At 50.3% G+C, this 26,943-nt stretch overlaps 1 protein-coding gene across 6 annotated transcripts in view; it reads right to left on the bottom strand.

The window, feature by feature from the left end:
• The window catches only part of HDLBP (high density lipoprotein binding protein), a 73,501-nt gene that overhangs the window by 15,864 nt on the left and 30,694 nt on the right, over window positions 1–26,943 (bottom strand). For 4 of the 6 annotated variants that reach the window (XM_035006694.1, XM_035006696.1, XM_035006698.1 and 1 more), the window contains exons 2-16: window positions 20,481–20,545; window positions 19,138–19,250; window positions 17,516–17,673; window positions 16,087–16,302; window positions 10,260–10,466; window positions 9,961–10,176; window positions 9,211–9,417; window positions 8,947–9,054; window positions 7,587–7,691; window positions 7,162–7,240; window positions 3,152–3,291; window positions 1,800–1,904; window positions 1,560–1,673; window positions 625–711; window positions 327–458 (exon numbers count right to left, since the gene is read on the bottom strand). In XM_035006694.1, coding sequence (XP_034862585.1) covers window positions 327–458; window positions 625–711; window positions 1,560–1,673; window positions 1,800–1,904; window positions 3,152–3,291; window positions 7,162–7,240; window positions 7,587–7,691; window positions 8,947–9,054; window positions 9,211–9,417; window positions 9,961–10,176; window positions 10,260–10,466; window positions 16,087–16,302; window positions 17,516–17,673; window positions 19,138–19,213 — 1,950 coding nt within the window. In that variant the 5' untranslated portion in view covers window positions 19,214–19,250; window positions 20,481–20,545. Of the gene's footprint in view, window positions 1–326; window positions 459–624; window positions 712–1,559; window positions 1,674–1,799; window positions 1,905–3,151; window positions 3,292–7,161; window positions 7,241–7,586; window positions 7,692–8,946; window positions 9,055–9,210; window positions 9,418–9,960; window positions 10,177–10,259; window positions 10,467–16,086; window positions 16,303–17,515; window positions 17,674–19,137; window positions 19,251–20,480; window positions 20,546–24,899; window positions 24,945–25,564; window positions 25,676–26,943 lie in introns of those variants that run through there. The other 2 variants (XM_035006693.1, XM_035006692.1) reach the window with 2 other exon arrangements.

Raw genomic sequence — 26,943 nt, 5'->3', positions numbered from 1 at the left:
TGCTGGATATGCTCATTATCCTGAGCACGGAGAGTCCATGCATGTACAACATAGGTCAAAACTTATCAAACTGCATACTTTAAACATGAAGTTTCTTACATATTATCTTTCAAAAATTAAAAAAAAAAAAAAAAAGATTGTTATGCCTTCAGGACAGGATGATTTCCAAGCACTCAAATCCAGTGCTACTGCTCAGGTCTAGTGGTAAGCATGGCCCCAGGCGTGTGGCAGGAGGCCGGCCATGGGCCTGCACTGCTATGGGGAGAGCTGATGAGACACGATGACGGGGAGCCTGGCACATGCCCTGTCACACAACACCCCATTACCAGGTCTTTCTGGATGGACAGGATGCGGCTCCGGGCGGCCTCACAGTTGGCTCGCTTGCCTGTGATGACAATGGTCTCTGAATTGCTGTTCTCTGCTGGAAGGTCGATCTTAGTGTTGCTTTCTTCCCGAATCTACCAGGAGACAGGGGACCATGAGAACTGACTTCCCAGTTGAGACACTTGGAGCCCAGGGCTGGAAAGTAAGGCTCCCTCCTTCAACTTTAAGCCAGAATGGCACAGGGCTTTGGGGGGGCAGGCCGAGGGGAGCCAAGATTCAGGGGACAAGCTGGCCGGTCACCTTTTTAATGTTTGCGCCTCCTTTCCCAATGATGTTCTTGTGAAATTGTTTGAAGATCGGAACAGAAATTGAATAGCTATTTTCCACCTTAAAAACAAAAGAGGTGGCACCATTAGCCCTCATGCTGGACAGTGATGTGTCCCTTCATCCATGAGGGAGTATGAAATGACAGGATTCGCTATTAGAAACACACACTTGGACCCTGCTCGTCTCCCCCTAGGACCTCTGACCTTTAGATGGAGGCATAACTTACCCAACAATAAGCTAACCTGGCATGCCACTGTCAACCGATGCAAAGCCACCTTGATAAAAAGTGGCTCCCCATAGAACCTGCCACCTGTTCAGTGCAAGGTCCGTAATCCAGAAGCAATGTGTTGGGTGCCCTCAACGGACACTATGGGTAGGAGGGAGTCCTGGCCACCAGGCTGAGAGAAGTAAGCCCAGAACACACAAACCCCACCACGCTGTGGCAGTGTGAACGAGCTCAGTGCTGGGAACGCACCCACCAGCAATCTGAGGCAGTGGTGAGCTCAGTCCAAGCCCCATGAGAAACCACAGAAAGCATGAGCCCATCTGCAGCCTTCCCATCAATAACCACCCTCAGCACTTTCCAAACAGCCGGCTCTCATTCCAGCTTCTTAATAGCCAATCAATAAATGGCTCCCCATACTGCCTGTGCAAATCTCTCTCCTCACTGGATGGGACAGCTTATCCAGGTATCTGAAGATCCCTTAAGGGAACAAGGAGCCTGGAACCCCACCTGAATTCCACGGAACACTGAAGTCCTAAGAGTTGTCGACACCCCTCCATCGATGGCAGACCAAGCCCGGGCCTGAGTGTGCCCCCTGAAGCAGGGGTTCTGATGGGATCCCCCCCCCAGGTCTCTCTGCCACTGGCAGCACTATCACAACCAAGGATGGGAAACATCCTCCTACCAGATCTGCCACCATCTTCTGCATGTATTTTGTGCATTTTTCCACCTCATTCTTGGGCCCTCTGAGTTGAACAATATCACTTTTTTGTGCTGGGTCTGGAAAGTTGATGATAACCTGGAACAAATCATCACAAATTCAAGTTCAGTTACTGGTAAGGACTGGATTCTAAAATACTGAGTATCTCTAAGTGGCAATCAATCACTCCAAGGGGGCTGAAGAATGCCACTGGGAAACCTTTACCTCTGGGAATTTGTCACGAATTTCACGGATCCGTTCACCCTTCTGCCCAATGATTGTGCGATGGAATCTCTGCTCAATAATCAGATCCTTGGTGCGCTCGTTTTCCTAAAAGCACAATTCAAGTAGAGGACATTACAGCAGGAGGCTCCGGGAGCCCAGGGAGCACAGCAGTGCCCTGTGGCATCCTTGGGAGTCACCAGCCAGGAGAGAGCACCCGCTAGAGGACACCTGCTCTCTCCAACAACACAGGCTGGGCATTATTCTCCGGAAGGAAGTACAATTCAACAACCGAGCAGGGACCCTTCAACTGAAAGTGGTACTGCAAGTAGCCTTAGTCACCAAAGCAGTTCAGTCAGCGCTTCTGTGCTGACCAGAGCAAGAGACCAGGAGGCCTAACACTCTGCAGGACAGGTAGCGATCCTTCCTGAACACAGTATGGTTCAGACCACTGCCCTGTGTGGATCATTAAGAATGAATAATGAACTTGCATCGTTCTCACCCTCCTCCAGGTCTCACTAAAATGTCACCAGAAATACACAAGAAGCAGAGCTGGGATAAAGAAAACATACTACCAGTCAACCATCTGAAAGAACTCAGGGGAGATTCTGGATCAGACTGGCACCAGGTTTAAAAAGAAACAAGGGTTTAGGAGTCCAACACAGGTACAAGACACCCCAGACCAAGGGGGCCCTGGCCAGACGGGAGCTCAGGGATGGTCAGGGAACAGCGGGAGGCCGCATGCACTGGCTTGCAGCTGAGGACAAGGGAATGTCTACTGTCAAAAGGGGGCCTCTGAGGGGAGGCTCCAGGCTTGGGAACCGGTGCGAGCAGACGTGGGGGGCTTGCTCCCTTCCCCAGTGAGGCACATGCACTGCCCTGCCTGAGGCTTTCCCGACGTTCTGCACGTGTCTGTGCTAAGCTACGATCACTCACGCAGTAGGTAACGCCTCTGGATTCTGAAAGGCACCCGTGACCCCTACATGCAGCCAAAATGGGGAATCACTGCTGCATGGTTATCTGCGTCTGACACACACAATCCAGAAAAACACACCAGTGCCAGCAGCTTAGCCCAGGGAACAGGGCTCATGCCCCCACCCTCCAACCCCCGGAGTTGCAGATAACCACACAGCAGGAATTTTCAACCTGAGCTCCATGTGGGAATCACCTGGGTGCTTTTAAGAATTGGTCCCTCAAGCATCACAGACATGGGTTTGGCCAAGGCTGAAGACCCAGCTGCAGAGCCCCAGGGCCTCCCTCATACAGGGCCTGGGCCCCAGCAAGTCAGAGCCACTGCAGAACTGCGGGAGAAAATACGCTGCTCCCCAGACACAGGACCTGCCCACAGGTCTTACCATCCGAGAGGCGAGCTCCAGCAGCTCCCGCTTGGCCTGCTGCACACCCTGTGGGTCCCCCTCGATGCGAATCAGGTTGCTCTTCTCACTGTCAGGAGGGATGCGTACGGACACCTTATACTGGTCTTTGATTCTGTTTACTTAAAAGCACAAAAGGAAACACATTTTGGACTCAGAATCTACTAAGTTCCACCAGTGACTACAGGGTCACTGGCAGAACAGGGCCAAAGCCCCAAATAACCTCATCAGTCACCCCACAAGCAAAGAGGGTGATTAGGCCGCCAAAGCAAGATTCTCTGTTCTCTCAAATGAGCTGATTATGGTTTCCACCTGGATGAGGCACACTGGCATCATCCTGACAGCATCCCGCGACTGACAGCTGGGGCCTCACTGTGGATGAGGCTCAGCTGGTCTGGGGTATGGCTGGGGCTTTAGAACACTTAAAAGAACCAAAAAAACCAAAAAAAAGAACACTTAAAAGATCACAGCTGTTTCTTTTTTTTTTTCTTTACTTTGGTTGATCTCTACTCATGTATTGATTGATCATTTGGAAAACGATAGTTTACTAAAATATACAATTGACACATTTATTATGTGATAATTGACAACTTCTATTTTCACCAGAAGTATCTTGAAGTATTCGAAAGCTTTTTAAAATTTAAATTCAATTAATTAACATATAGTGTATTATTAATTTCAGAGGTAGAGTTCAGTGATTGTCTTAACACCCAGTGCTCATTCCATCCCGTGCCCTCCTTCATGCCCATCACCCAGTCACCCCTTCCCCCCACCCCCTCCCCTCCAGCAACCTTCAGTTTGTTTCCTGAGATTAAGAGTCTCTTATGGTTTGTCTCCTTCTCTGATTTCGTCTTGTTTTATTTTCCCTCCCTTCTCCTAAGATCCTCTGTCTTGTTTCTTAAATTCCACATATGACTAAAATCATATGATAACTGTCTTTCTCTGACTGATTTATTTCACTTAGCATAACGCCCTCTAGTTCCATCCACGTTGTTGCTAATGGCAAGATTTCATTTTTTTTTTTTTTTACGGCTGAGTAGTATTCCATTGTATACAGATACGCCATCTTCTTTTTTTTTTTTTTTTTAAAGTTTTTATTTATTTATTTGAGAGAGAGAGAATGAGAGACAGAGAGCATGAGAGGGAGGAGGGTCAGAGGGAGAAGCAGACCCCCCGCTGAGCAGGGAGCCCGATGCGGGACTCGATCCCGGGACTCAGGATCATGACCTGAGCCGAAGTCAGTCGCTTAACCAACCGAGCCACCCAGGCGCCCCGCCATCTTCTTTATCCATTCTTCTGTCGATGGACATCTGGGCTCTTTCCCCAGTTTGGCTATTGTGAACATTGCTGCTATAAACATTGGAGTGCATGTGCCCCTTCTTTTCACTACATTTGTATCTTTGGGGTAAATACCCAGTAGTGCAATTACTGGGTCATAAGGTAGCTCTATTTTCAACTTTCTGAGGAACCTCCATACTGTTTTCCAGAGTGGCTACACCAGCTTGCGTTCCCACCAACAGGATAAGAAAGTTCCCCTTTCTTGACAACCTCGTCAACACTTGTTGTTCTGACTGGTGTGAGGTGGTAACTCATTGTGGTTTTGATTTGTATTTCCCTGATACCACATGATGCTGAGCATTTTTTCATGTGTCTGTTGGCCATTTGTAGACCTTTTTTTCTTTAAGATCTTCTTTATTTGAGCCCAAGTGGGGGCCAAGGTGGAGAGAGAGGGAGAGGCAGACTCCCTGCTAAGCAGGGAGCCCGATGTGGGCTCCATCTCAGGACCCTGGAACCATGACCTGAGCTGAAGGCAGATGCTTAACTGACTGAGCCACCCAGGTGCCCCGGATATCTGATGACTTCTTTGGAGAAATATCTGTTCATGTTTCTTGACTGGATTATTTGTTCTTTGGGTGTTGGGTCTGGTAAGTTCTTTATAGATTTTGGATGCTAGCCCTTTATCTGATAGGTCATTTGCAAATCATCTTCTCCCATTCTGTCTGTTGTCTTTTGGTTTTGTTGACTCTTCCTTTGCTGTGCAGAAGCTTTTTATCTTGATTAAGTCCCAACAGTTCATTTTTGCCCTTGCTTCCCTTGCCTTTAGAGGTGTGTCTATCAAGAAGTTGCTACGGCTGAGATCACAGAGGCTGATGCCTGTGTTCTCCTCTAGGATTTTGAGGGATTCCTGTCTCACATTTAGGTCTTTCATCCATTTTGAGTCAATTTTTATGTATAGGGTAAGTAAATGGCCCAGTTTCATTCTTCTGCATGTGGCTGTCCAATTATCCAAACATCATTTGTTAAAGAGACTTTTTCCCATTGGATATTCTTTCCTGCTTTGTCAAAGATTAGTTGGCCGTATGGTTGAGGATTCATTTCTGGGGTCTCTATTCTGTTCCAATGATAAAGATCCCTGGGGTTTCTAATGTGGAAACAAGTTTGGGAACTGAACCACTGTTCTCAGGTCACAAAATTACTCTCAAAAAACCAGAAACAGAAATCACTAAAAATCAGAAAGCTTTACATGAACTGAAAACAAGGGCAGCCCAATGACCACCTTAGGGCTCCATGGAGGCCACAATGCTGCTTAGACAAAGTCCGCCATCAGCTCAGACCCAAATCGAGTGCTTTCACGGTCTTTGCAAAACGTATGGAATTCTCTGGGTGCCTGGGTGGCTCAGTTGGTTGAGCGACTGCCTTCGGCCCAGGTCATGATCCTGGAGTCCCTGGATCGAGTCCCGCATTGGGCTCCCTGCTCGGCAGGGAGTCTGCTTCTCCCTCTGACCCTCCCCCCTCTCATGCTCTATCTCATTCTCTCTCTCAAATAAATAAATAAAATCTTAAAAAAAAAAAAAAAAACATATGGAATTCTGTCACCTTCTTTGGACAGAGCCCAGTTTCTGCAGTTAGAGACCCATGCCCCCACACCCTGGACAGGCCTTGTCCCATGAAACAAGACCAGACTTTGCCCAAGCTCCGTAGGGGTCACCGAGGAGCGTCGTGAGCACATGCAGAGACAACCAGAGCCAAGCACTCAGAAGCCGGGCAGGAGACTTCAGATCATGAAAGAAAAGGGGGGGAAGGAATGAAACCAAAAACAGGACAGACGTAATGTGAACCACCCTGGTGGCCTCACACACCAGAAATGAATGTCAGAACCACACTTCCTTATGTTCTTTAAACAAAAGACACTGTACTATTAATCAAAACAAAACAAAACAACAAAAGCAAAAGTTACAGAGCGTGCATGGTTTGAGCAGTGCGTGCGAGGAGGCACCGCTGAAAGCTCCCATGGACTTTGCGTCCGTGGACTCTCACTATCATCGTGTAAAGTCCCTGGGAACACAATACTGGCACCAAATACGGCAGAGCTGACAAGCTTACACTTACTACAAACGAAAACTGGACTACATCGGGCAAAACCTGAAGAGGACACACTCGCAGGGCACCCTGTCTACACAGGTGGGTTCCCTGCAACCTCAGGAAGGACCCAGGCCGGGCCATGCGCTGCCCTCTCACCTTCCACTGCAGTTCAGACACAGGGACAGGGAGCGCACGGTGATGTGTGGGGCGGCCTCACAGGCAAGCTGGGCCCAGGCGTGGGGTTTTAGAAAACGCTCTCCATCTGGGCAGAGCGCTCCCTCAGCACACTTCCTGCAAACCACACCCACCCTCCTTGTCTGACAGAGCTTACGTGGGCAGCAGTGTTACTACGCGCCCAGACGACCCCTCCCCACACCAAAAGACATGCACGTGAGGCCTGATCTTTCCTACTCCTCGGGGAGCCCCACCAGGGGACCATGCAGTACTGACTCCATGAAGACTGCAAACCAGGGATGTCGCCCATTGGGCTCAGGTGTGCCTTCACCGTGGCCTCTGACCAGGTCCCAGGTCTCCAGAGCAACCACAGCCCGAGGAGAAGGCGAGGACACCCAGTCTGAAACTGACTTTCTCCCACCACGGTCACCCTCGGCGCTGTCAGCCCCACTCACTATTGGCTCCGCTCTTCCCGATGAGGTGTCTGTGGAACTTGTGGTCCACGTTGATCTCCACGTAGTCCATCCGGTTAATCTGCAGGAGAACAGAATGGGTCCAGAGACAAGCTCTTGAGGCCATAGTATGTGCCACAGTCCCAGACACGCAACCACAACCCTGGTCCACAAGCTGGCAGCCGTGGCCTTTTTCTGGAACTCTACCATCGGCCACGGTTCCAAGATTGTCCTTTGGGCCCCGCCCCCCTGAAAGGCCCTTCTATCTGTGACCCTCCTGGACTTTGCCAGGTTCTGTCTCAGAGCCCAGCACTCACCCCTGGTGTCCCCAGGCCCACCCACCTACGTGATGTGTGACAGGCAAGCAATGACATCCTGGCTATGCCCCGGCTTCAGCAGCACCGAGAATATGCAAAGGGCCACCTTACCAAGTCCTTGACCATGGCTTCGATCTGTTCCTGGGCCACGTTTACATCCTCTGTGGGGCCTTCCAGGGTGATCTTGTCCTCACCCTCTGTGAACTCGATGTGCACCTACCACAGCAGAACCAGGAAACAGACCGACCTCGAGACAGCACAGTAGCAATGCCCTCAGAACCCGTGGGTGCTTTGCTGAGGCAGCAGCCAATCCCAACTGCTTTATATAAAGGCATGTCCAGACCCCCCGGAACGCTGAACGGGACGGCTGGGGGACGCCCATTATTCTGCTCTAATCCTCCTCCCTTCACCAGATATGGGAACTGTGATGTCCTCCACGATGTGCCTTCAATAGCAAAACCATGGACTGAAAGCACATCAGCACCAACTGTCCCCCCATCCCCTGTATCACTTTCACTGTTACGGGCCAGCTCTTCTTTTCTTCTCTTTAATTTTTGAGAGAGACCGCGTGCATCTGCATGTGCACAACTGTGTGTGTGTGTGGGAGGGGCAGAGGGAGAGGAAGAGAGAGAATCTTAAAACAGCTCAGCATGGAGCACAACGAGGGGCTCGATCCTATGACCCTGAGATCATGACCTGAGCTGAAATCAAGAGTCGGACACTCAACTGCTGACTGAGCCACCCAGGCGCCCCCAGGCCCACTCTTCTTTGCTCGAGTAAGGAATGAGACAAATATCAGGGATGGAATTTTAACTCATGTACAGCTGCCCAAAGGTGGTCCCACAGGCAAGGCCAGCCCTGTCCTCATTTACAATACACCAGGCAAGAAGGCAACATGGGACAAGGGCAGTGAGAGCAGCCCCATGAAGCCACTGCATCTGCGTGAACCAGGGCTCAGAGGCTAGGAAAGCAAAAGGACTAATAAGTCATTGGAAACCAAGTGTGAAAAGGAGGACAGTACGGTGGATGTGATCTCTGGCAGGCCATCCTGTGGGCGTTCACTGGGAGCTGCAGTGGTCTCTGGAAAAGTGGGAAGATGTCAAGGACAGAGATGGAAAGCATTCAAAGAGGCCGTCACTCCACGCTTCACACGCGCTGTGCACACGTCTGCTCTTCCGAGAGCACACACAGAACTGTGGGAAAGTTACTGTGCCGTGACAGAGGGCACGTCTGCTAAGGTGGTCATGAAACCCAACAATACGCACGGTCTCTGATTAAAAAGATCAAAAGAATGACAGAGATATTTTTAAAAATTTATTTTGCTCTTCCTCAGCTAACCGTGGAAACGGTCACACAGTGTGCCACGATCTTCAGAGCCATCCCCAGAATAAACAGCAAGAAAACAAATGTCAGAAACGGGAGGACAAAAGCAAGAAGAACCCCGAGTAACAAATTCCCAACGCCTCCTCACCTTGGGCATCTGCTGAGTGATTTTGGCCAGATTCTGCCCTTTCTTGCCAATGATGAACCGGTGAAGCCAGGAAGGAGCAGAGACAGACGACACAGTAAAACTGTTGGCCTAGGAAACCAGGAAGCAGAGTGGTGGGCTGTGCAGTCCGGGCTCCATGCTCCTGCTTCCCGCCCGACACAGTCCCTGCTCCCGGGGCCCCGGAAATTAAATTCGGGAGGTCGGCCCTACAAGCAGCAGCTGTGATCTACTCCTGAAGGCAGTTACCTTGGCATAGACTTCAGTCAGTGCCTGCCCTAGCTTTTCAGGCTCGCCTCGAAGTATCACAGTCTCCGAGATGCTGTCTGACGGTGGGATCTCCACAGAAACTCCTGTTCTTTCCAGGATCTCCTGTAAGGAATTGCCCTTCGGCCCGATGACATACTTGTGCTGGGATTTCTTCACCTCCACAGCGATGGTTGTGGTCTTCTTTTTCTAAGGAAGAGCACCGTAAGGGCATCAGAGGGAAGGGCCCCGGGAGGAAAAGGTGGAGACAGAATGCTGTCACCAAAAAGGGAGGGAGCAAGATCAGAGACCTAGATTATACTCTGTGAGCCCCAGCAAGTGAAGATGGGCAACACCCCACCCCCAAAACTCCACTGAGCAAGGAGAACTGGGTTTTCTCCTCATAAGAATCACCTGAGAATTTAAGTCCCCACCCAGACTGGAGACGGCAACTTCAAAGAGGTGAAGACCCCAAGTTCCCTCCACACCTCCAAGAACGAGGTTCAGACCTCACAGTCCGCCGGGGTGAACTAACAGCTAACCACTAACTCAGAGACACGATCCGCTCCGGTGCCGCATGCAGCCCTGCGACAGCCCAGAGCTCGGAGCTCTGTCCACTCTTTCCCTGCCAAGCAGCCCCACCTCCTAACTGACTGGAAACTGAACTCGGTTGGACACAAGAGGAAAGGGGTAGGGCTAGGCCTCAGCCACATCTCCACGTGACAGTCCCTACATGCTCTTCCCAACCGCTACCTTCTCCTCGTAAATCTTCTTGATGCGAGCCACAGCCTGAGCCAACTGCTCCTTCTCTCCTGTGAAGACGATTTCTGTCCGGTTGACACTGGGTGGGGGGATGTTGATGCGCGTCCCTGTCTCCTGCATGATCTCGCCAACGAGTCGGTTATAAGGCCCGGCGATGAAGGGGTGGAACGCCTTCTCCACTTCCAGCCTCTCGACAGCACGTTTGTCCTGGAAAGGACAGGACACACCGTGAGGGCACAGCTCTGGGGCTGAGGCCAATACACATACCCCAGGCCCTCAGTTGGCCCCACCTGCTCAGCAGAGATGAGCAGGACTTCATGGCGAGCTTTCTCAATGCCTTCTTTGGTACCGGTGATCCTGATCTGATTGCTGGCGTCATCTGGGCGTGGGATCTGGATTTTGGTTGCAGTTTTGAGCTCCAAGTCTTGCAGTTTCTCTCCATTTTTGCCAATAACAAAGCGGTGGTGTTCTTTGGGAATGGCTACAGTCGCTGAGGCCTACAACAGGAAGAGAACCAAAGGAAACAACAATGTTTTTAGGTTAGGAAAAAGCCTATTTCTCCACAATATTCTCCCTGGCTGAAATGCCATTCTTGTCTAGCCAGCCCCCAACCCATCCCTCAGAAGTCTCAAGTTAAACATCACGTTCTTGGGGAAGCTTACCCTGACCCCAAGGCTAGGAAAAGTTCAAGCACGATACATTCCCATGGCCCCATGTCGCACCTTCAGCTGTCATAATTATTTAGAAGTAATTATTTGTTCAACATCTTCTCAGCCCAGTAAGCCACCACGAGAACAGGAATATTCAAGAATGCTATCTGTCTTGTTTTCCACTTTGATGATTGCTAACACCATCCTAGGATATGATAGGAAAGCACATACATATTGACTAACCAGAGGCCCAGGCTATTTTTTTTTCCCCCAGACATGAACCCTATATCCGATAATAAATTCTTCTATCTCTTTTACAACCAGTTTAAAATAGACAACTTGTCTTGAGGAAATAAAACAGAAATAATCCAAAGCCTTCACATCCAGTGAGTCCAACTGCTAGAAATCAAGCAACTTCCTGAAGTCACAGAGAGCAAGGAGGAGGACAGAGGCTCCTAGTCTTCCAGACTCTGTACAGAAAGGAGCTGTCAAGAAGACTTAAAAAAAAAGCAAAGTGTCAGCACTCCCAACACCAGTGTAGCAGAGACTCACAGGCCAGCCAGGGATACAAGCTTATGGCAGACCACTTAACATTCAAAACAAAAATGTCACATTGTGTCACAGAAGCAATAAACTAGCGCAAAAAGACAGACCATAACTCAATCCTGCTCCAATAATGTTTACTCTGAAAGTGGTTCAGTATTAGGAAATCAATGTTACACATGAGAAAAAAAATCAAGTGATCGCCTCCACAAAATTTAAATCTATTCATGATTAAAAATGTGCAAGAAAATAAAAATGTTATTTTTTTTTTTAAGATTTTATTTATTTATTAGAGAGAGAGCACATGAGAGGGGGGAGGGTCAGAGGGAGAAGCAGACTCCCTGCCGAGCAGGGAGCCCGATGCGGGACTCGATCCAGGGACTCCAGGATCATGACCTGAGCCGAAGGCAGTCGCCCAACCAACTGAGCCACCCAGGCGCCCGTTAGTTGTTTTTTTTTTAAATAAACATTACTATATCTATTTTTTTACTTTTTTTTTTTTTTTTTTAAAGATTTCATTTATTTATTTGAGAGAGAGAATGAGAGACAGCATGAGAGGGAAGCGGGTCAGAGGGAGAAGCAGACCCCCTGCTGAGCAGGGAGCCCGATGTGGGACTTGATCCCGGGACTCCAGGATCATGACCTGAGCCGAAGGCAGTCGCTTAACCAACTGAGCCACCCAGGCACCCAAAATGTTATTTTTTTTAACATGACAAAACATACACACCCAGCTCAGCCTGCACTTGGAGCTGTGCTTGAGGGGAGCGCCCGCTGAGGCTGGACCCCCATGGGAGTGTGGCCCCACGGAAGGAGACCCGAGGAAGCAAAGGAGGCACAAAGATGGGACAAGGAAGAACACAGGCCTGCACCCCCGGGAACCCTGGGAACCCACAACTTTTTAAAACTTTTGATATCTGTAACAGGGAGAAGAAAATAAGAATCCAGCATCAACAACTTTAACAGCAACCGATTAGAAGATGTAATGGGAAAGAATGGCCATTCCAACAGGAAAAAAAAACAACAAAGTAGCTAGACACAACCCAACAAAAGAGGTGGGATATGTGCATTAGAAATCACAAAACACTCCTTAAAAGATCTAATGGAATTCTGAGCAAAAAGTGGATTACAGAGTTTGCATGGTAGAACGAAAAAGAATGGGGCAGGAAAATCCTGAAAAAGGACAGTACAGGAGGGGTGGTGACAACTGTACTAGATATAAATATAAGACCACTACTATGAGAACAGAACACTAGTACACAGAGACGCAGATCAACATGCTGGATCTGAAAACCCACACAAGGAACCGAGTTAACATGAAAATTTAGGACTTCATAAAAACACCCAATCAAATCACTGGGGGAAAACTCTTAAAACTGGTGTTGGCAACCTAACAGACGTCTGGAGAAGGACAAAGGTGGGTCTGCACCTCGCACTGTTCACGAGAAATCCCAAACTTATCAGGAACTGAAACGGAAGAGCCCCCCTTCCAGGCACCAGAGAAAAGATTAGGTTTCTTACAACCTGGAAGTGAAGCAAATTTTCCTAAGAAGGCCTCAAAAGAACAAAAAGAATAATGAAATTTGACTGCACTAGAATAAAAAGTCACATAGCAAAACACACCAAGATCAAAAAACAAATCACAATGTGGGAAACATGGTCTGTAAGGTACAGGGTTTTTAAGGACCCTACGACACTGAGCAAGGTGGACAACTCTAACTTGATAGGAAAGGCCAAAGAAAAGACAGTGCACAGAACAAAATGCAAATGGCCCTTAGATATTAAAAAGACACTCAATCTTGTTCATCTGAAAAATCCAAATAAAAAGTACACTCAGCTACTTTCCAGACTGACAAAAGCCCAAGCCTTTGATGGGCGTGGCAAGGCTGTGGTGGAGGCCCATGGGAATGCACATAATGCCCAGCACCTGAGGGACAGGGCTCACAGCTACTGCAAAATTACATATGTGCTGCCCTCTGACCCAGCCATCTCACTGCTAGGAAATGGATCTTGAGACACACCGGGTGAAACAGGAAATCCCATATACACAAGGTTTTTATTGCGACACGATCTGTAACAGAAAAGTCGGGAAGGCACCCAAATGCCCATCACCAGGAATGCTTGAATAAATTACAGCATACCCACAGAGCATCTCACAGCTGTACAAAGAAAGGAGCAGAGCCACTATTTGCTGATACGCAGACACCTCCAGAAACTATGCAGGAAAAAACAAGGTGCAGAACAGGGTTCTTACGGCAAGTCATCTTCTGCTTCTACTCTCAAACCCGAACAAGGGAAGGGTCCATCAAAGACTATGAATGGCCAGCTGGCAGGGGAGGGAGGGACCGGGTGCAGAGACGGTCTCTGACTGAACCTTATTACAGAGCTCTGACTTTGTACCAACCTAACTATATCTCAAGATGAGAGCATACATTCCTTCTAGTGATTTTAAAACTCCATCATCTTTCATCTTCTCTTCATTAGAATGATCAGTTTGAACTCATGCAATGTCCTACTAAAAAGGTGAAGAGTTCCTGGATAAGAGCTGACGTTAGGTCAGTCCGCAACTCTCCATGTTAGAGATCAGGAGATGGTGGACATGAATGGTCACCCCAGAAAGCCGCATGGTGCCAACCCGAAAGGGGTCCCACTGTCCAAAGATGATGCAATTTCACCCTAACAACTCATCAACACATCAGAAGTTCATAATGGCAGGAGAGATTCATGGATCCCCACTGGAGATGCCAGAGCCCCAATGCAGTCTCCACACTGTGCAACCAGCAGAGTAAAGTTCTTCACAAGAACACAACTACTGTGGGGCGGGGGGATAGAAAGCCGCCATCCACACCGTCATCAGCAGGAACTTTATTAATGGATGATGTGCTGAAGACTCCCGAGTCTAGTGATCCATCTGGGAATCAACAGCAATGACACACGTTTTCTTGCCAGACAAGTAAGCTGAATGTGAAAATAACCAAGCCCCAGGATGTGACCACCAGTTTACAGGAAATAGTGATGGACAGTGAGACAAAGCAAACACCTGTTGTCCCCAAAAAATAAAGGCATGGAGGGGAGGGCACTGCCGAGGAATGAAAGAGGGCGTGAGCCCAAAACGCACAGCAGGCAGGCCTTGTTTGGATGCGGATTTAAACAAGGAGACTCAGAAAGACATGTAGAGATAACGGGAGTCCATAAATAGACCGGGTTGAGTATGGATATATCCAGAAATTACTATTAATTTTAATGAGTTAACAGCCTAGTAGATTATATTAAAAAACAAAAACAAAAACAGGGGCACCTGGGTGGCTCAGTCGGTCAAGCGTCTGCCTTTGGCTCAGGTCATGATCCCAGGGTCCTGGGATGGAGCCCCACAACTGGATTCCCTGCTCAGCGGTGAGTCTGCTTCTCCCTCTCCCTCTCTGATCTCTCACTCTCTCTCAAATAAATAAAAATCTTGAAAAAAAAGGGGGGGGGGGCACACTAAATTATTTGCAAGTAAATAACGTATTTTGGATTTGCTTTAAAGTAATGGCGGTGAGGGTGGGGTGGGGAGAGGAGTGGAGTGGAGTGGTTCAGGTCTCCCTCCCTGCCCAGTTCTTAATCATAAAATACTCAAATATTCACCAACTAGTAAAAGCAAAAGTCTGAGAGCTTACTATGTACCAGCCACAACATGAAGCAATTAACACACAACATTTTCAAGTGCCTACACTTGATTTCATTCTTTAAAGCTAGTTGGGGGGGGGGGGGTGCTTTAGGGACTGTCCCAAGGCCCCGTATGGCCGAGTGAGAGAGCTTGGACAGCCCAGGGCAAATCCTCTCCCCCTGGTGAGGCCCTGGCTCCTGCCCCACAGTGCCCCATCTTCTAGCCACCATTCTGGAGCTAGCTCCCCAATGAGCTCAAAGACGATCAGTGTCAGGTGGGGAGGACCCCTATTTCTTTATTTTTTTAAAGAAAGATTATATTTTTAGGTAATCTCTACCCAACGTAGGGCACGAACTTACAACTCCAAGAGTTGTACTCTACTGACTGAGCCAGACAGGCACCCCTGGACCCGCATTTCTAAGTAAACCCTTCTAAAGCTGTATCTGTTATGAGACCTTTTTTTTAACTTTAAAAAAAGTTATTTGAGAGAGAGAGAGAGAGAGCACGCGTGTGCGCGCCAGGGGAGGGGCAGAGGGAGAGGGAGAGAGAATCCCAAGCAGACTCTGTGCCAACCACAGAACCCAACACGGGGCTTGATCTTATGACCCCAAGATCATGTCCTGAGCTAAAATCAAGAGTCGGATACTCAATCGACCTTGCCACCCAAGTGCCCGTCATAAGACATTTTAATAAAATTCTCTGCATTTACCTTGATCTTTAAGTGATGCTATCTGTGGAGAAATGCATCCCAAGTTTACTTACTTATTACAACAGTTCCCCAGTAAATTCCAAGTAGTGCTATCAGACTGCTAAGAACTATGTGAACTGGTTTAAAGCAAACAACATTTGAACTTGTACTCTCCCAAGATAGGACCTGGAAATGTGTACTTAAACAGCAATGTGCTGACTCTTGAGCCCCCCCCGGGAACCAGTGACCTGTGGTGGTGTCCTCACTCTACCATCCAGCAAGCCTGGCTTCTCTTGAGTGTCTCAACCTCTGGGACAAGCCTTTATCTTTCATTGCATTCGCCCAAATAGCAAAAACGGCAGGTGTCCCCCACTTCTGTCACTGATTTAGTGTTTTTTCAGCTAAAAATGCAAGGAGGCTTCCAATGTTGCCGCCCTACCTCTGAACTCTGGACTTGCCGCCCCAGGGTGGGGGGTGGGGTTGGGGGCGGCAGGGCGGGGCGGCTCTGATGGAGCCAGAGCCGCATCTGTTGGAGCAGTGGCACAGGGCTGGAGTACACACCCACTCAGGAGGACTAGGCTGGCGATACCCACCTGAGTCTGCAGCCTAGCGACAATGTCCTTCCGGGCTTTCATGACGGCGTCCAGCTTCCCTGACACCATGATGGAGAGGCCCTGGTCTTTGGCGAGAGACAGCTCCAGATGGGCACCGGTCCTCTGCATGATCTCCAAGCAGATTTTTGCTTGTTCACCTTCTCCAAACTGGTTCATGTCCTTGTATTTTCTCTCTTCCAGGGGTACATGGAACACCTGCTCAGGAAAGATCAAAAAGGGAAGGTGAAGAGATCAAGAGATGGGAGGGCGTGTAAATGTCTAGGCACTGAACATACAGAGTAACGAGCCTAAGTTCCTTCATTCCTAAGTATCCCCACTCCTCTCCCTGCCCCAGCTCCAAGGCCCTGAGAGACAGGGGTGGGGAGGCAGGCAGAAAGCCCCCAAGGGCGGGAGGCTGGCGCTCCAGTGAAGAGAATGACTCCCTGACACAAACAGACAGCAAGGAAGCATCAGGCGGCAGCGAGTGCAGCGGAGGAAATAGACAGGGAGGAGAGAGGGGCTGGGGGACAGGGAGACACTGAGAACAACCACACCCAGAGGTGAGCAAGAGCAAAAGGGTGAGGGCAATGAAAAGGGGCAGGCAGGGGGGCACTATGAGCACCGTGGGGTGCAGTCCAAGCAGGAGAAAGGAAGGGGCCGCATCCCTCTGCCCACTCTGCAGCAAGAGAAGGCAACGAAGCAGAGTTCAGGCAGAAGGATACATGCTGACTGATGACTCAGCTTTGCTTTAGCTGCTTTCTGGAGAAGGGAGTGAGCAGATGCAAGGGTAGAACCAGGAGGAACCAAAATGACTCCTGGTCTTGGGTCTGAACCCCTAAGTAGAATGTGGTGCAGGTAATAAGATCAGGAGACTGAGGAGAAACCAGTCCCATCTCGGATAGCCACGAGAAATATAGAAAGATCCAGGATGCAATTAGTTAGGAGTCTCAGGTTCAGGGAAGGGACTTCTCAGCACATGGTTGGTAAGTAATCAGCAACCATGACCCAACACGAGTTCACACAGAGAGGAAGTGCTTGGCCTGCCAATATCCCATGTTAAGGTAGCAAAGAGATGGGGTAATGAGATCAAAGAAAGCCAAGAAAACAGGGTCGCGTACGCCAAAAGGAGAAGACCTGCTTTGACACGGAGGGAGAGCAGACAAGTTCTTGTTGGGGCTGGGGATGTGGAAAGCCACGTTCAGCAGCTGGGAGCAGAGACTGGGTAGCAGTGGACTGAAGAACCAATGGGACCTGTTCCTTCTGAGCGCTGGGACCATATGGTGAGCATGAGCACAGCTTCCCCAGGAGTGGGGGCAGATATACTCTGAAAGCCCAAAGCACGCTCATTTGTGTGTGTTCAAAACCCGTTCCATCAGATGCTACCACTTCCTACTTGGAGGAGCAGGTAAAGAGAGAATGGAGTTTCTACCTGAGTGATGACAGAAGCTTTGATGGGCCGGATCTTGTTACTCCAGGCGCCAGCAGGCTCCTGGGCATTTTCCAAGCAAGCTGATTTCTCCGGGAGTGGAGGAAAGGCATCTTTGTAGGTTGGAGGGTCGCTCTCCTCTTCTGAATTTAAAGTAGCAACTGGACCGGCCAACATAGATTAAAAGGAAGTACAGTGCTTTCAACATTAGACAAAAAACACTTGGAGAGTTTTAATGTCAAGAAAGAAGAAAAACAACATTAATTGCTTGAGTGACACCCTGCCCCCCCATCCCTTCATTCAGTGATGGGAAAGCGCCCCAGGCGGTCCCCAGGCCCAGCGCGCCCTCAGGTTCGGCATGTCACCTGGAGAGGTAGCCTCCCCGGTGAGCGGTCAGTTCAGACACCAGGTGCCCCACTCCTCCTTGAAAACAGGCCTTTCCACAAGGAATTTAAGCCCCAGACCCTTCTGATCCTGTGCTTAAACAAATCACAACTATGACAATGCCTGGTACATAACCAGTCCTTAAATTTGCAGAACAAAATAATGCTGTTGCTCAGCACTGCCTGTGAAGCAGACTCCAGCCGATTTCCCACTGTAGCGCACGGTACTGAGAATAACCCTCACGGGAGCTGCCATCTCTGACCCCCGCCCCCCCTTCACAGGCACAACAAGCCTTGTGGAAACCAGGCCCCAGAGCATTAATCGCGTCCATCCCCCACAGTGCCCTCATCATTCACGTTTTTGTCCCATTAACTACAGCTCCGTGAAAACAGGAGTGTGACTGTTTCGGATCACCCCAAATGCCCCGGCAATGGCAGGGCCCAATAAAAACCACTGTGAATGGATGTGCACACAGAGCAGGGAGATGACCTTTGGAATCAGACAGGCCTGTGTCCAACTCAGGGTTCATCACTTCTAGCCGCGTGGCTGTGCTATCCCGGGACGCCAATAAAGACTCAGTGCTGACAAGCAGCTGGAGCCTGTCAGAGCCTTGCTTTCCTCATCTAGAAGTGCAGACTCTACAGGGCTGTTGCATCAGGTAGAAAAGAGCCCTGCAGGCACTCTGCAGTATTTGGGTGTCCACCGCCCTGGAAACGAGCACTTAAAACACAGCCAATGTGACTGACAAAGTGCATTTCTAATTTTAATTAAACTTAAGAACTCACAATTGATTGTTAACCTACTCTTTCACCTGAAAATTTTATATAATCTACATACAGCTGAAAGATTACAGATGAAAATTTAACATTCAAAATCAAGTTACCCTGTTTTTGTAAACATATACCAGATTTTGAGGGATTTTAGTTCAGCGCAACTGGGGAACAGCAATTCTGAAAAAGAATCTCATTTTAATTACCAACGATCAAAATTACTGGCTTTCCAGAAAGTGGCCCACACTTCAAATCTTTTTGTATCCAGAAATATCTGTCACTCCTGCCCAGTTCCACCTGCACACAAGGGCCGCACCGGCAGTGAGAAACAGAGCGGGAAAGAAGTGGGAGCCCAGGCTCAACCCCAAAGCTACAGTCCCAAAAGGCACTTCTCAAAGGCCATAAGGTTTGACGAAGATTTGGAAGGAGCGGTGTCTCAAAGTGAGAAGACGAGCACAAAAGGGCGGTCACCTTTGATCTGCTGCGGAACCAGCCCACTTCGGTGTTCAGCAAAGCTCTCTTGGGTCAAAACTGCAACGGAGCTCATGGTTGATCTCGCACCTACGCACAATCCGGATGAGCCACTGAAGCGGGAGGGAGTGAGTCAGAGAGAAGAGAGTCAAGGCACAGCCAAACTGTTAGGCTTAGAGTTTTAGCCAAAGGTTTAATTCTGTTTCACCAGCAAACCACACCATTTTCTTCACTTGTGACAACCTCTGATAAAAGATGATACCCAAACTTTCAGCAAATGATGAAAGGAAAAACTCAAGTGAAGGAGGGTCCTTGGACAACTCTCCCCTCAAAGGTTATTCTCTAAGTGAGGAGCCAGAGGCTCCAGCTGAGAGCTCCAGTCCCACAATGTCTTGGGGCTGCAGAGACAGCCTGCAGATCAACCTCTGGAAGGTTCTCCTAACAGCTATCTCTGTTATTTTCTTAGTCTGTTCATCCACATGCCTCCTGATGCCTATAAAATACATCACAGGACAGCTGCTACAAGAAGCAATCAGCCCACCTCTGCAAGGATGGTGGGCACCGCGGGCACAGTCAGCAAGGCCCAGCGCACCACACAGCCTGGCCATGCCCACGGGCCCAGGGGCTCAAAGAGCAGTCTCTCAGAGCTCCCTGGCAACAACGTTAACAGCAAGAAGCTGGCGTTTTAAGCGCCTCTGACGTGTGCTGGTTGGTTATTCTCCTATGTCCTAGCTCTCAGGGGTCAGAGGGGACTCAGAGCAGGCGGGACCTGGCCCAAGGGCACACAGTTCCTTGGTTCAGGGAAGGAACCAAGCAGTCTCTGCCTCCAGACCCCACTCCTGAGTGCCAGGGTACTCAGTGGGACTCAGGCTCATTCAGGCAGAGGTGTTCGCTTCCTCCCTTCAACTCTAGGTGAGCTCCATACTATTGCGATGAGGAAGAACCCACTCTTTTCACACCATTAGGCGCCAAGTGTCTTTTTCTACCACCATGGCAAAAAAGTATTAAGAGAGCTAAGTGATGTGATAAGAGTGAGTTTTTGCATAATTTTCACAGCTCAGTAAGACCTCTTCCTAAGTCCAAAAAAATTAAGCTCTGCATCCTCAAGAGAAGCAAGATCCAAACTCAGGGAATCCTGAACAAACATAATTCACATTTGAGAGAGGAAAGGCTTCAAACTAGGTGGAGGTCCGATAACACATCTGAAGGGCACACGTGGACACGGACAGCTCTTGTTACAGCAAGTCTCTCTGAGCCACTAGAAACTTAAGAATGAAACAACGAAAGAAAGTACACATGCAGCCCAGGGACAAGAAACCTTCAGGAAGGACAGTCACACTTACCAGCAAAATGGTCAGTAGCCAGAGAGTCCGTCCTGAGGCCGCCTCTGTCAGCCTGCCAGTTTTTGCTGGTGTGGGACAGGAAGGGAGGATGAACAAGAAGAAAACCAGAGAGAAGTTACTTATCTGCATTCTATAACCCAGATCCTTTTACCTCCCAACCAGAAGAGGGCAAAACGTTATCTACACTTTGCTTACTAATACTAATATTTAGACAAATTTCTTGGTGAAAAAAAAGGAAGCTCTGCCCCCAGGCTATTAGCTTCAAACAAAACCTATCACAGTAAAATCTAAACCATCCAGAACTTTTAGAGGGCAACTTTTCCCTGGACCTGAGGGACTGATCCCTTAATGTCAAAACTTTTAAATTTAACCATTTTGAAGTAAAATGCTTACAAAATTGATGGTTGGCTCTCCTGCATGGTTCAGTAATTTCTCCTGTACTCTTAATCTCTGACTGCTGAGCCACAAGGAAAAAGATTCTGTGAGACTGGGCTACGATGCAGAACAGAATGCAGACCTTGGGGGCTCCTGAGCTCTGCAGGGTGACTGAGAGCTACTGTCTTTATGAGCTTGCTGTGTGTTTTGTAGTTACTTTGTTCTCGCTGTTATCCTGTAAAAGTCTTTTGGTCCCTTCTAATACACTGGAGATTTAGAAACCGGGCCATAAAACAGCAGGGTTGGAAGGAACCTTCAAGAGCCGTCTGGGGAGGACCAAGAACTACTCTGTGAAGTAAGAGGGTGTGGGTCATCTTGCCTTGGGGACTTTAGGATAGGGAGGCTTCCAGGTAGGTTACCTGCCACTTTACACAAACACCACACACACTCAGTAGAGCGCAATGAGGTGGACTTTATGATAGGGGTAAGGTAGGTGTCCAAGATGGGAGAAGCAACAACAGTAATAAGAACACCTACTAACTGGAGAATGACATCCCCAAATTCTTGCCCATAAGATGTGTAATTCACAAGCTAGGAAGGCAGTTCGTGGCAATCAGGGGTGTACCAGTAGACTCTGGATTTAAAAGGGTCTCATTGTCCAGCAGCATTTCAGGACTTTAAAAAAAAAAAAGAAAGAAAAAAAAAATCTCTAAATGCAGGGTTTGAGTCACATGGGGAAAGTACCATAAGCCAGAGAGGCTCTGGCCTCCCTGGGGCCCGAGTCCCACCAGACACTCATATGTACCAAGACGGAGGGAGAGAAGTGGAGACAAACTGACCAAGACGACTATGAGAATCTGCCAACAATTCTAACCCACAAGTTCTAAAGATTAAAGCTGAAATCAAAGTATCAGAGTAGCACTTCCACATGTGGATTCTGACAAGATGTAAACGGTTAAGCACTCCCTCGGATTCCAAGTGTCTGGCCTGTGTACACTTAGCCAGTCTAGGCACAAGATGGAGGTGTCCTCTAGGTCAAAGTGCCAACAGTGAATCCAGGTGACCCAGGCCCTCCTTGTTCAGAACTTCTACTTGGGCCGCACCTGCTCTTCTACCTGCTGACCTTGCATCTCAACAGCCTCCCACCCCAGGTCACGCTATGCCACTTCCTAAAACCCACAACCATCCACCCCCTAATAACCCAGCTTCCCCACATGACCAACTATGTTCACACCCTCTTCTCTGCTCCCACTCACCAGCCCTCCTGCCTTTCTGGACAGGGCAAATCTTCAGTGCCTGGTGATAGCCACTCAATAAGCCTGTAAAGCGCGGTCACTGTCCACGTCCCCTCCAGCCACAGGTCTTTGAGGAGCAATTCCCACCCTGCACCTAGTGTCACGAAGTAAGACCAGTTCCTGAAGGTCTCTTCTGAGATAGCTCACACACCTTTCAGAAGTCAATCCCAGCCAGCTCCTCTATGAAACCCCTTAGCCCAGGGGGCTCAGGAAGGGATCACCAACCCCACTGAACCTACTAATGTATAGGAGGGAGAGCCTGTCCCGGAGCCTCTAACGCCCCCAAGTGTGCACAGGCCCTTGGGCAGCAGCAGGACAGAGTGGATCTCCGGAAACTCCAGACTTGTTTGACAGGATACACTGGGTCTCTCTAGCTCCCAGATTTCCAGGGGCCGTTTATCGCAGCTGGAAATGAATGCATCACAACAAGCAGCAGAGTTAACATCTAGGGCTCTAATATCATCAAAAAAGGTTGCTCTTTTTCTTATAAACTTTTCAAAACCCAATCTTTTAACAATCTACTTTAAACACATACCTGGTGACGCATATGTAAATGCAGACCTCCCTCTACTTGAGACTCTGGGCAAAGATTTTATGAAAGGCCAATCTCAGCTCTCCTAACATGCTCTCAGCATGACTGGCTACCTGCCTCTATTTCAACAAAGCAGCACCTAAGAAACTGTCCCCCACAGCTCTATGCCCACCCAAACCTGCTCCCCACCAGCCCTTGTTCTGTCTTCACAGACAACACCCAACAAGATGACTCCCACTCTACCGAGTCCTTGGACGACCCCACCAGTGATCGCTGCTATCTTAAGTTCTCAGGAGACCGTACACAGGCCCCATTATCAAAGAATAGAGGCCAAACACATGCTATCACGGTTCTTCACTTAATCTAGTAACACTGCTCAATCAGGCTGGAAAGGGACCTCAGGCACCACTCCACTGCAATCTTTGAATACCAGCAGACAGGACCTGTACAGCTTTCCAAGGGAGCCCCGCTGCACCTCTGCACAGCTGTCAGAATAGTCTGCCTCATGTAATGCCAAGATCTACAACTTCTTGCCCCACTTTTGCCACAGAGAACAAGTCGACTCTTCTACAAGACTGCTTCAGACATGTGAAGGCCTTTCTCCTCCAGTTCTTCCCAAGATTGCTCCAGTCCCTTCCTCATTTTGGTTGCTCTCAACTACTTTCCCTGCAGGAAGCATTCAGATCCACTCACTCCAAGCAAATTGCAAACTATTCTCATCGTGGACTTTAAGTCTTATTTTTCAGAGCATAAATGTCCACATCTCAAAATATAACTATGCAGCCAACAGAACTAGGCCCAAAGAAAGGAGAACAGAGAGCAGCAGAGATTCTTCTCTTCCATCCCAGGGAACTGCCAAGCACTCCCATCATGTGGGAGAAATGCAAAGTCACAATGTTTGTGGACTACATCTGAAACTTGGTCCTAACAAATATACAACAGGAAAATCTTTAAAGGGAAGAATTTTCCTTCTCTACCAGAAGTACTTGTTGATTCCTTTGGGATGTTCTGCCAATTATATTTTCAAAAGGAAAGGTCTTTGCAAAGTAACAGTACAGAAAGAACTTTATCTCAGCCACCTAATGAGTATCTTCCTACTTCACATAACTAGACAAGACCGAATACAGAGGATATTAAAAAACTCCAGTGGAAACCCAGGACTTCTTTCTTCTTCTTCCAAAATTAAAACTAGTTACTTTTATCCCCACACTAAACCTTCAAAGGAATTTCTCCCCCCAAAGTACTTCTCAAGACCCACAAGCCAAACTTGAGAACAAAAACAAATTCCCCACGGGCTAAAAGTTCACAAAGCCCCAGTGTGAGCGAGGCCCCCCCACGGGGGCCAGGTGAGCGGCTTCACCAAGTTCTGGAAGTCGGCACCCATCCCGCAGGAGGAACTTTCGCAGATGCCACCTCAGCAGGCCCTCCCACAGGCCACGCGAGCCCGCGGGCGGGGACAGGCTTAAAGGGGCAGTAACGCGCTCGGCCTCCCCGCCTTTCATCCAAATTCGGTATTTTTCCGTAATGTGTTTTTCGTGCGCGGACCCTGGGGTGTGTCCAAGTTGCGCTGCAGCCCCCCAGGGCCGCAGGCCCACCGGACCAAACAGTCGGACAGCAGGTGGAGGTGCGGCTGGGCCTGCACGGGCCCTGCTCTCATCCCGGCCCCGGCCCTGCCCTTCGGGACCCGCACTGCACCCCCAGCACCCCCAGCCGCCCCCCTCAAGTCCGGGCCGGGGGAGGGGCGCGGGGGGGGGAGGGGGCAGCTCGGCGGCCGGACGCCCACGTCACTGGCCCGGGCCCCAGGTCGGCCGCCCCTCCCCCGCGCCGGGCTAAGGGGTTGGGGGGGGCACGGAAAGAGCAGGACCCCGAGGGGCTGCCGCCGCCGGAGGCGCGGGTGTGTGTGTGCGGGGTGGGGGGGGGGCGCGCGGCCCGGCGCCACGGACTCGGGAAAGTTTCTCACTCTCCCCAAGCCGGCGCCGTGGCCCATGCGCAGTGGTGACACGTAGCCGCCCCCCGGGTCGGGCCGGGTTGGCGGAAGGGGAGGGGGCGCCCGGTTGGCGGCGGGGGGGAGGGGAGGGGGTCAGGCACCCGCGGCCCCTCCCCCGCCCGGCGCTCCACGTCGGCAGCCCGCGCCCCGCCCGCCCCGCGCCCCAACTTCCCCGCGCGCCCTCCTCCCCGCTCGCGCCCGGCCCCCCCACCCCTCCGGCCCGCGCTCACTCCTCGGAGGTCAGCCCGTCCGTCCCGCCGTCCCGCCGTCCCGCCGCCCGCACGCCCGTCCGCTCGCCGCCCGCCGCGGAGAAGCCGGGCCGCGCTCCGAGGCCGGCGCCCGGGCCCCCGCGGCTATATAGGGCGGCGGCTCCAATCCCGCCGAGACACGTCAGGCGGCGGCCGCCCCGCCTCGCCCCGCCCCCCGGCCGCCGCCGCGCCCACGCTCCGCCCCCGCCGCCCCCCGCGGGGTCCCCACTAGCGGCCCCCGCCCCGCCGCGCAGGAGCGAGCAGCCCGGGGGCCAGGCCCAGCTCCGGAAAAGCTCCGTGGCTTTTCGAGTGGGCGGTGGGGACGGAGACTCGAGCGATGCATCCCCCCACCCCCACCTCCGGAACGCAGCGGGGAGACCCGCACCGTCAGGCCGAGCCCGCGCTGGAAGCCAGGTCACCAGCAATACTGCCTCCCCACCCAAAAAAGAAACAAGAGACCGCCAAGGACAACACAAAGGGAATTAACTGCTGCCCCCCTCCCCATTTACAACTCCCCGTGCACAGATGGACGACGAGTTGGCTCTAGCCTAACCAAACTCCATGGGAGCTCGGCCCATGCCCCAAAGTTCGGAGCACACTTGCCTTCCCTCCCGCTCCTGTGTGGTTCAGTTCCTTATGTCGCTCACCTCCACAAAATATCCCTATTCCCTGGCTACCAGTCTGAAGAACCCTCTTCATTTAAAGAGTGCATTCTCGGGGCGCCTGGGTGGCTCAGTCGTTAAGCGTCTGCCTTCGGCTCAGGTCATGATCCCAGGGTCCTGGGATGGAGCCCCGCATCGGGCTCCCTGCTCGGCGGGGAGTCTGCTTCTTCCTCTCCCTCTGCCTGCCGCTCCCCCTGCTTGTGTTCTCTCGCTCTGTCAAATAAATAAAATCTTTAAAGAGTGCATTCTTTCCTCATGGAGATAGGAATGGGTGTGCCTACTATGTGCCCACCCTAGATCCAGCAGGAGAGAGAATCCCTACCCTCAAAGGGCTTCCACCCTAAAGGGTGAGAATGGCTGATCAGGTTTGCATTCCTTGTGTAATAAAAAGCTGCACTGTTTGATTTTTAAAATCAAGGGTACAAGTCCAGCGCAGGAATCTGTAGACATTAGCTGGTACCTCTGATGGAAGTGTCAGGAGGAGAATCCTGCCTCCATTATAAGAGTGGACCACAGATACGTGGAGCCACACAGGGCAAGAGGCAGGGACTGTGGGAAAAGCGAGGCCCGCTTCAACAGGAAGCGCAGAGCCAGGCCAGCACAGCCTGTAGTTCTCATACAGGTGTTGCTTAGGTTGGGAGGATGACTGGGAGTTTGGAGTGGCAGAAGGCACAACCAGATGTACTTTTTTCAGTGGAACACAGTCAAAGTATGTGGGGGAGGGGATGGGGGGTTGGGCCACTGAAGTTGTTCAGTCTGAAGATGACACCAGCTTTCCGTTGTGGTTGGCAATGGTACATGAACTAGGTGGCCACATTTGGAAGGCAGCACCAAAGAGTTCCTCAACTGGATGCAGAACATGACAGTCCTTAAGAATGGCAGGGAGGTTCTTGGCTGCCTGCACTGAGATTGGGAGACTGAAGGAAGACTAGACTGGAAGGGGGGGGGGTGATGCAAAAACTTGCCTTGGGGATGTGATGTGAGATGCCCACTGGATGGTCAAGTGTGGACGTCAAGTAGGCAAATGTATGGGCAAACTGAAGGCCAAGGGAGAAGCCCAGCCCAGCCAGCAGGAACCCCTCATGACATCACTGGAGGACAGAAACCATGTGAGGCAGTCAAAAATCCACCCATTAGAGCCAAGGACATCATCGTCAAAGCAGTGCCCTAAGTCCCTAGGATGGGACCTGGACAGGTGGCTTATCCTTAGACTTGGAAGAACTTCTTTAAGCACCAAGCTCTTCAGCTCCCTTACTATGTTATTAGTGTTTGTAGGTAGTCCTTCCATGGGGACTAACCAACCAGCAACTCAGACAAGTGTTTTGTTGTTTTTGAAGTCTCAGCACTGTGTATGGGCGGGGGGG

This window comes from Mirounga leonina, unplaced genomic scaffold (genome assembly GCF_011800145.1).
Source record: "Mirounga leonina isolate KUSES-001 unplaced genomic scaffold, KU_Mleo_1.0 Mir_151, whole genome shotgun sequence".
Lineage (NCBI taxonomy): Eukaryota > Metazoa > Chordata > Mammalia > Carnivora > Phocidae > Mirounga > Mirounga leonina.
The sequence above is the reverse complement of the archived record's forward strand: the minus strand, read 5'-3'. Positions and strand labels throughout refer to the sequence as shown.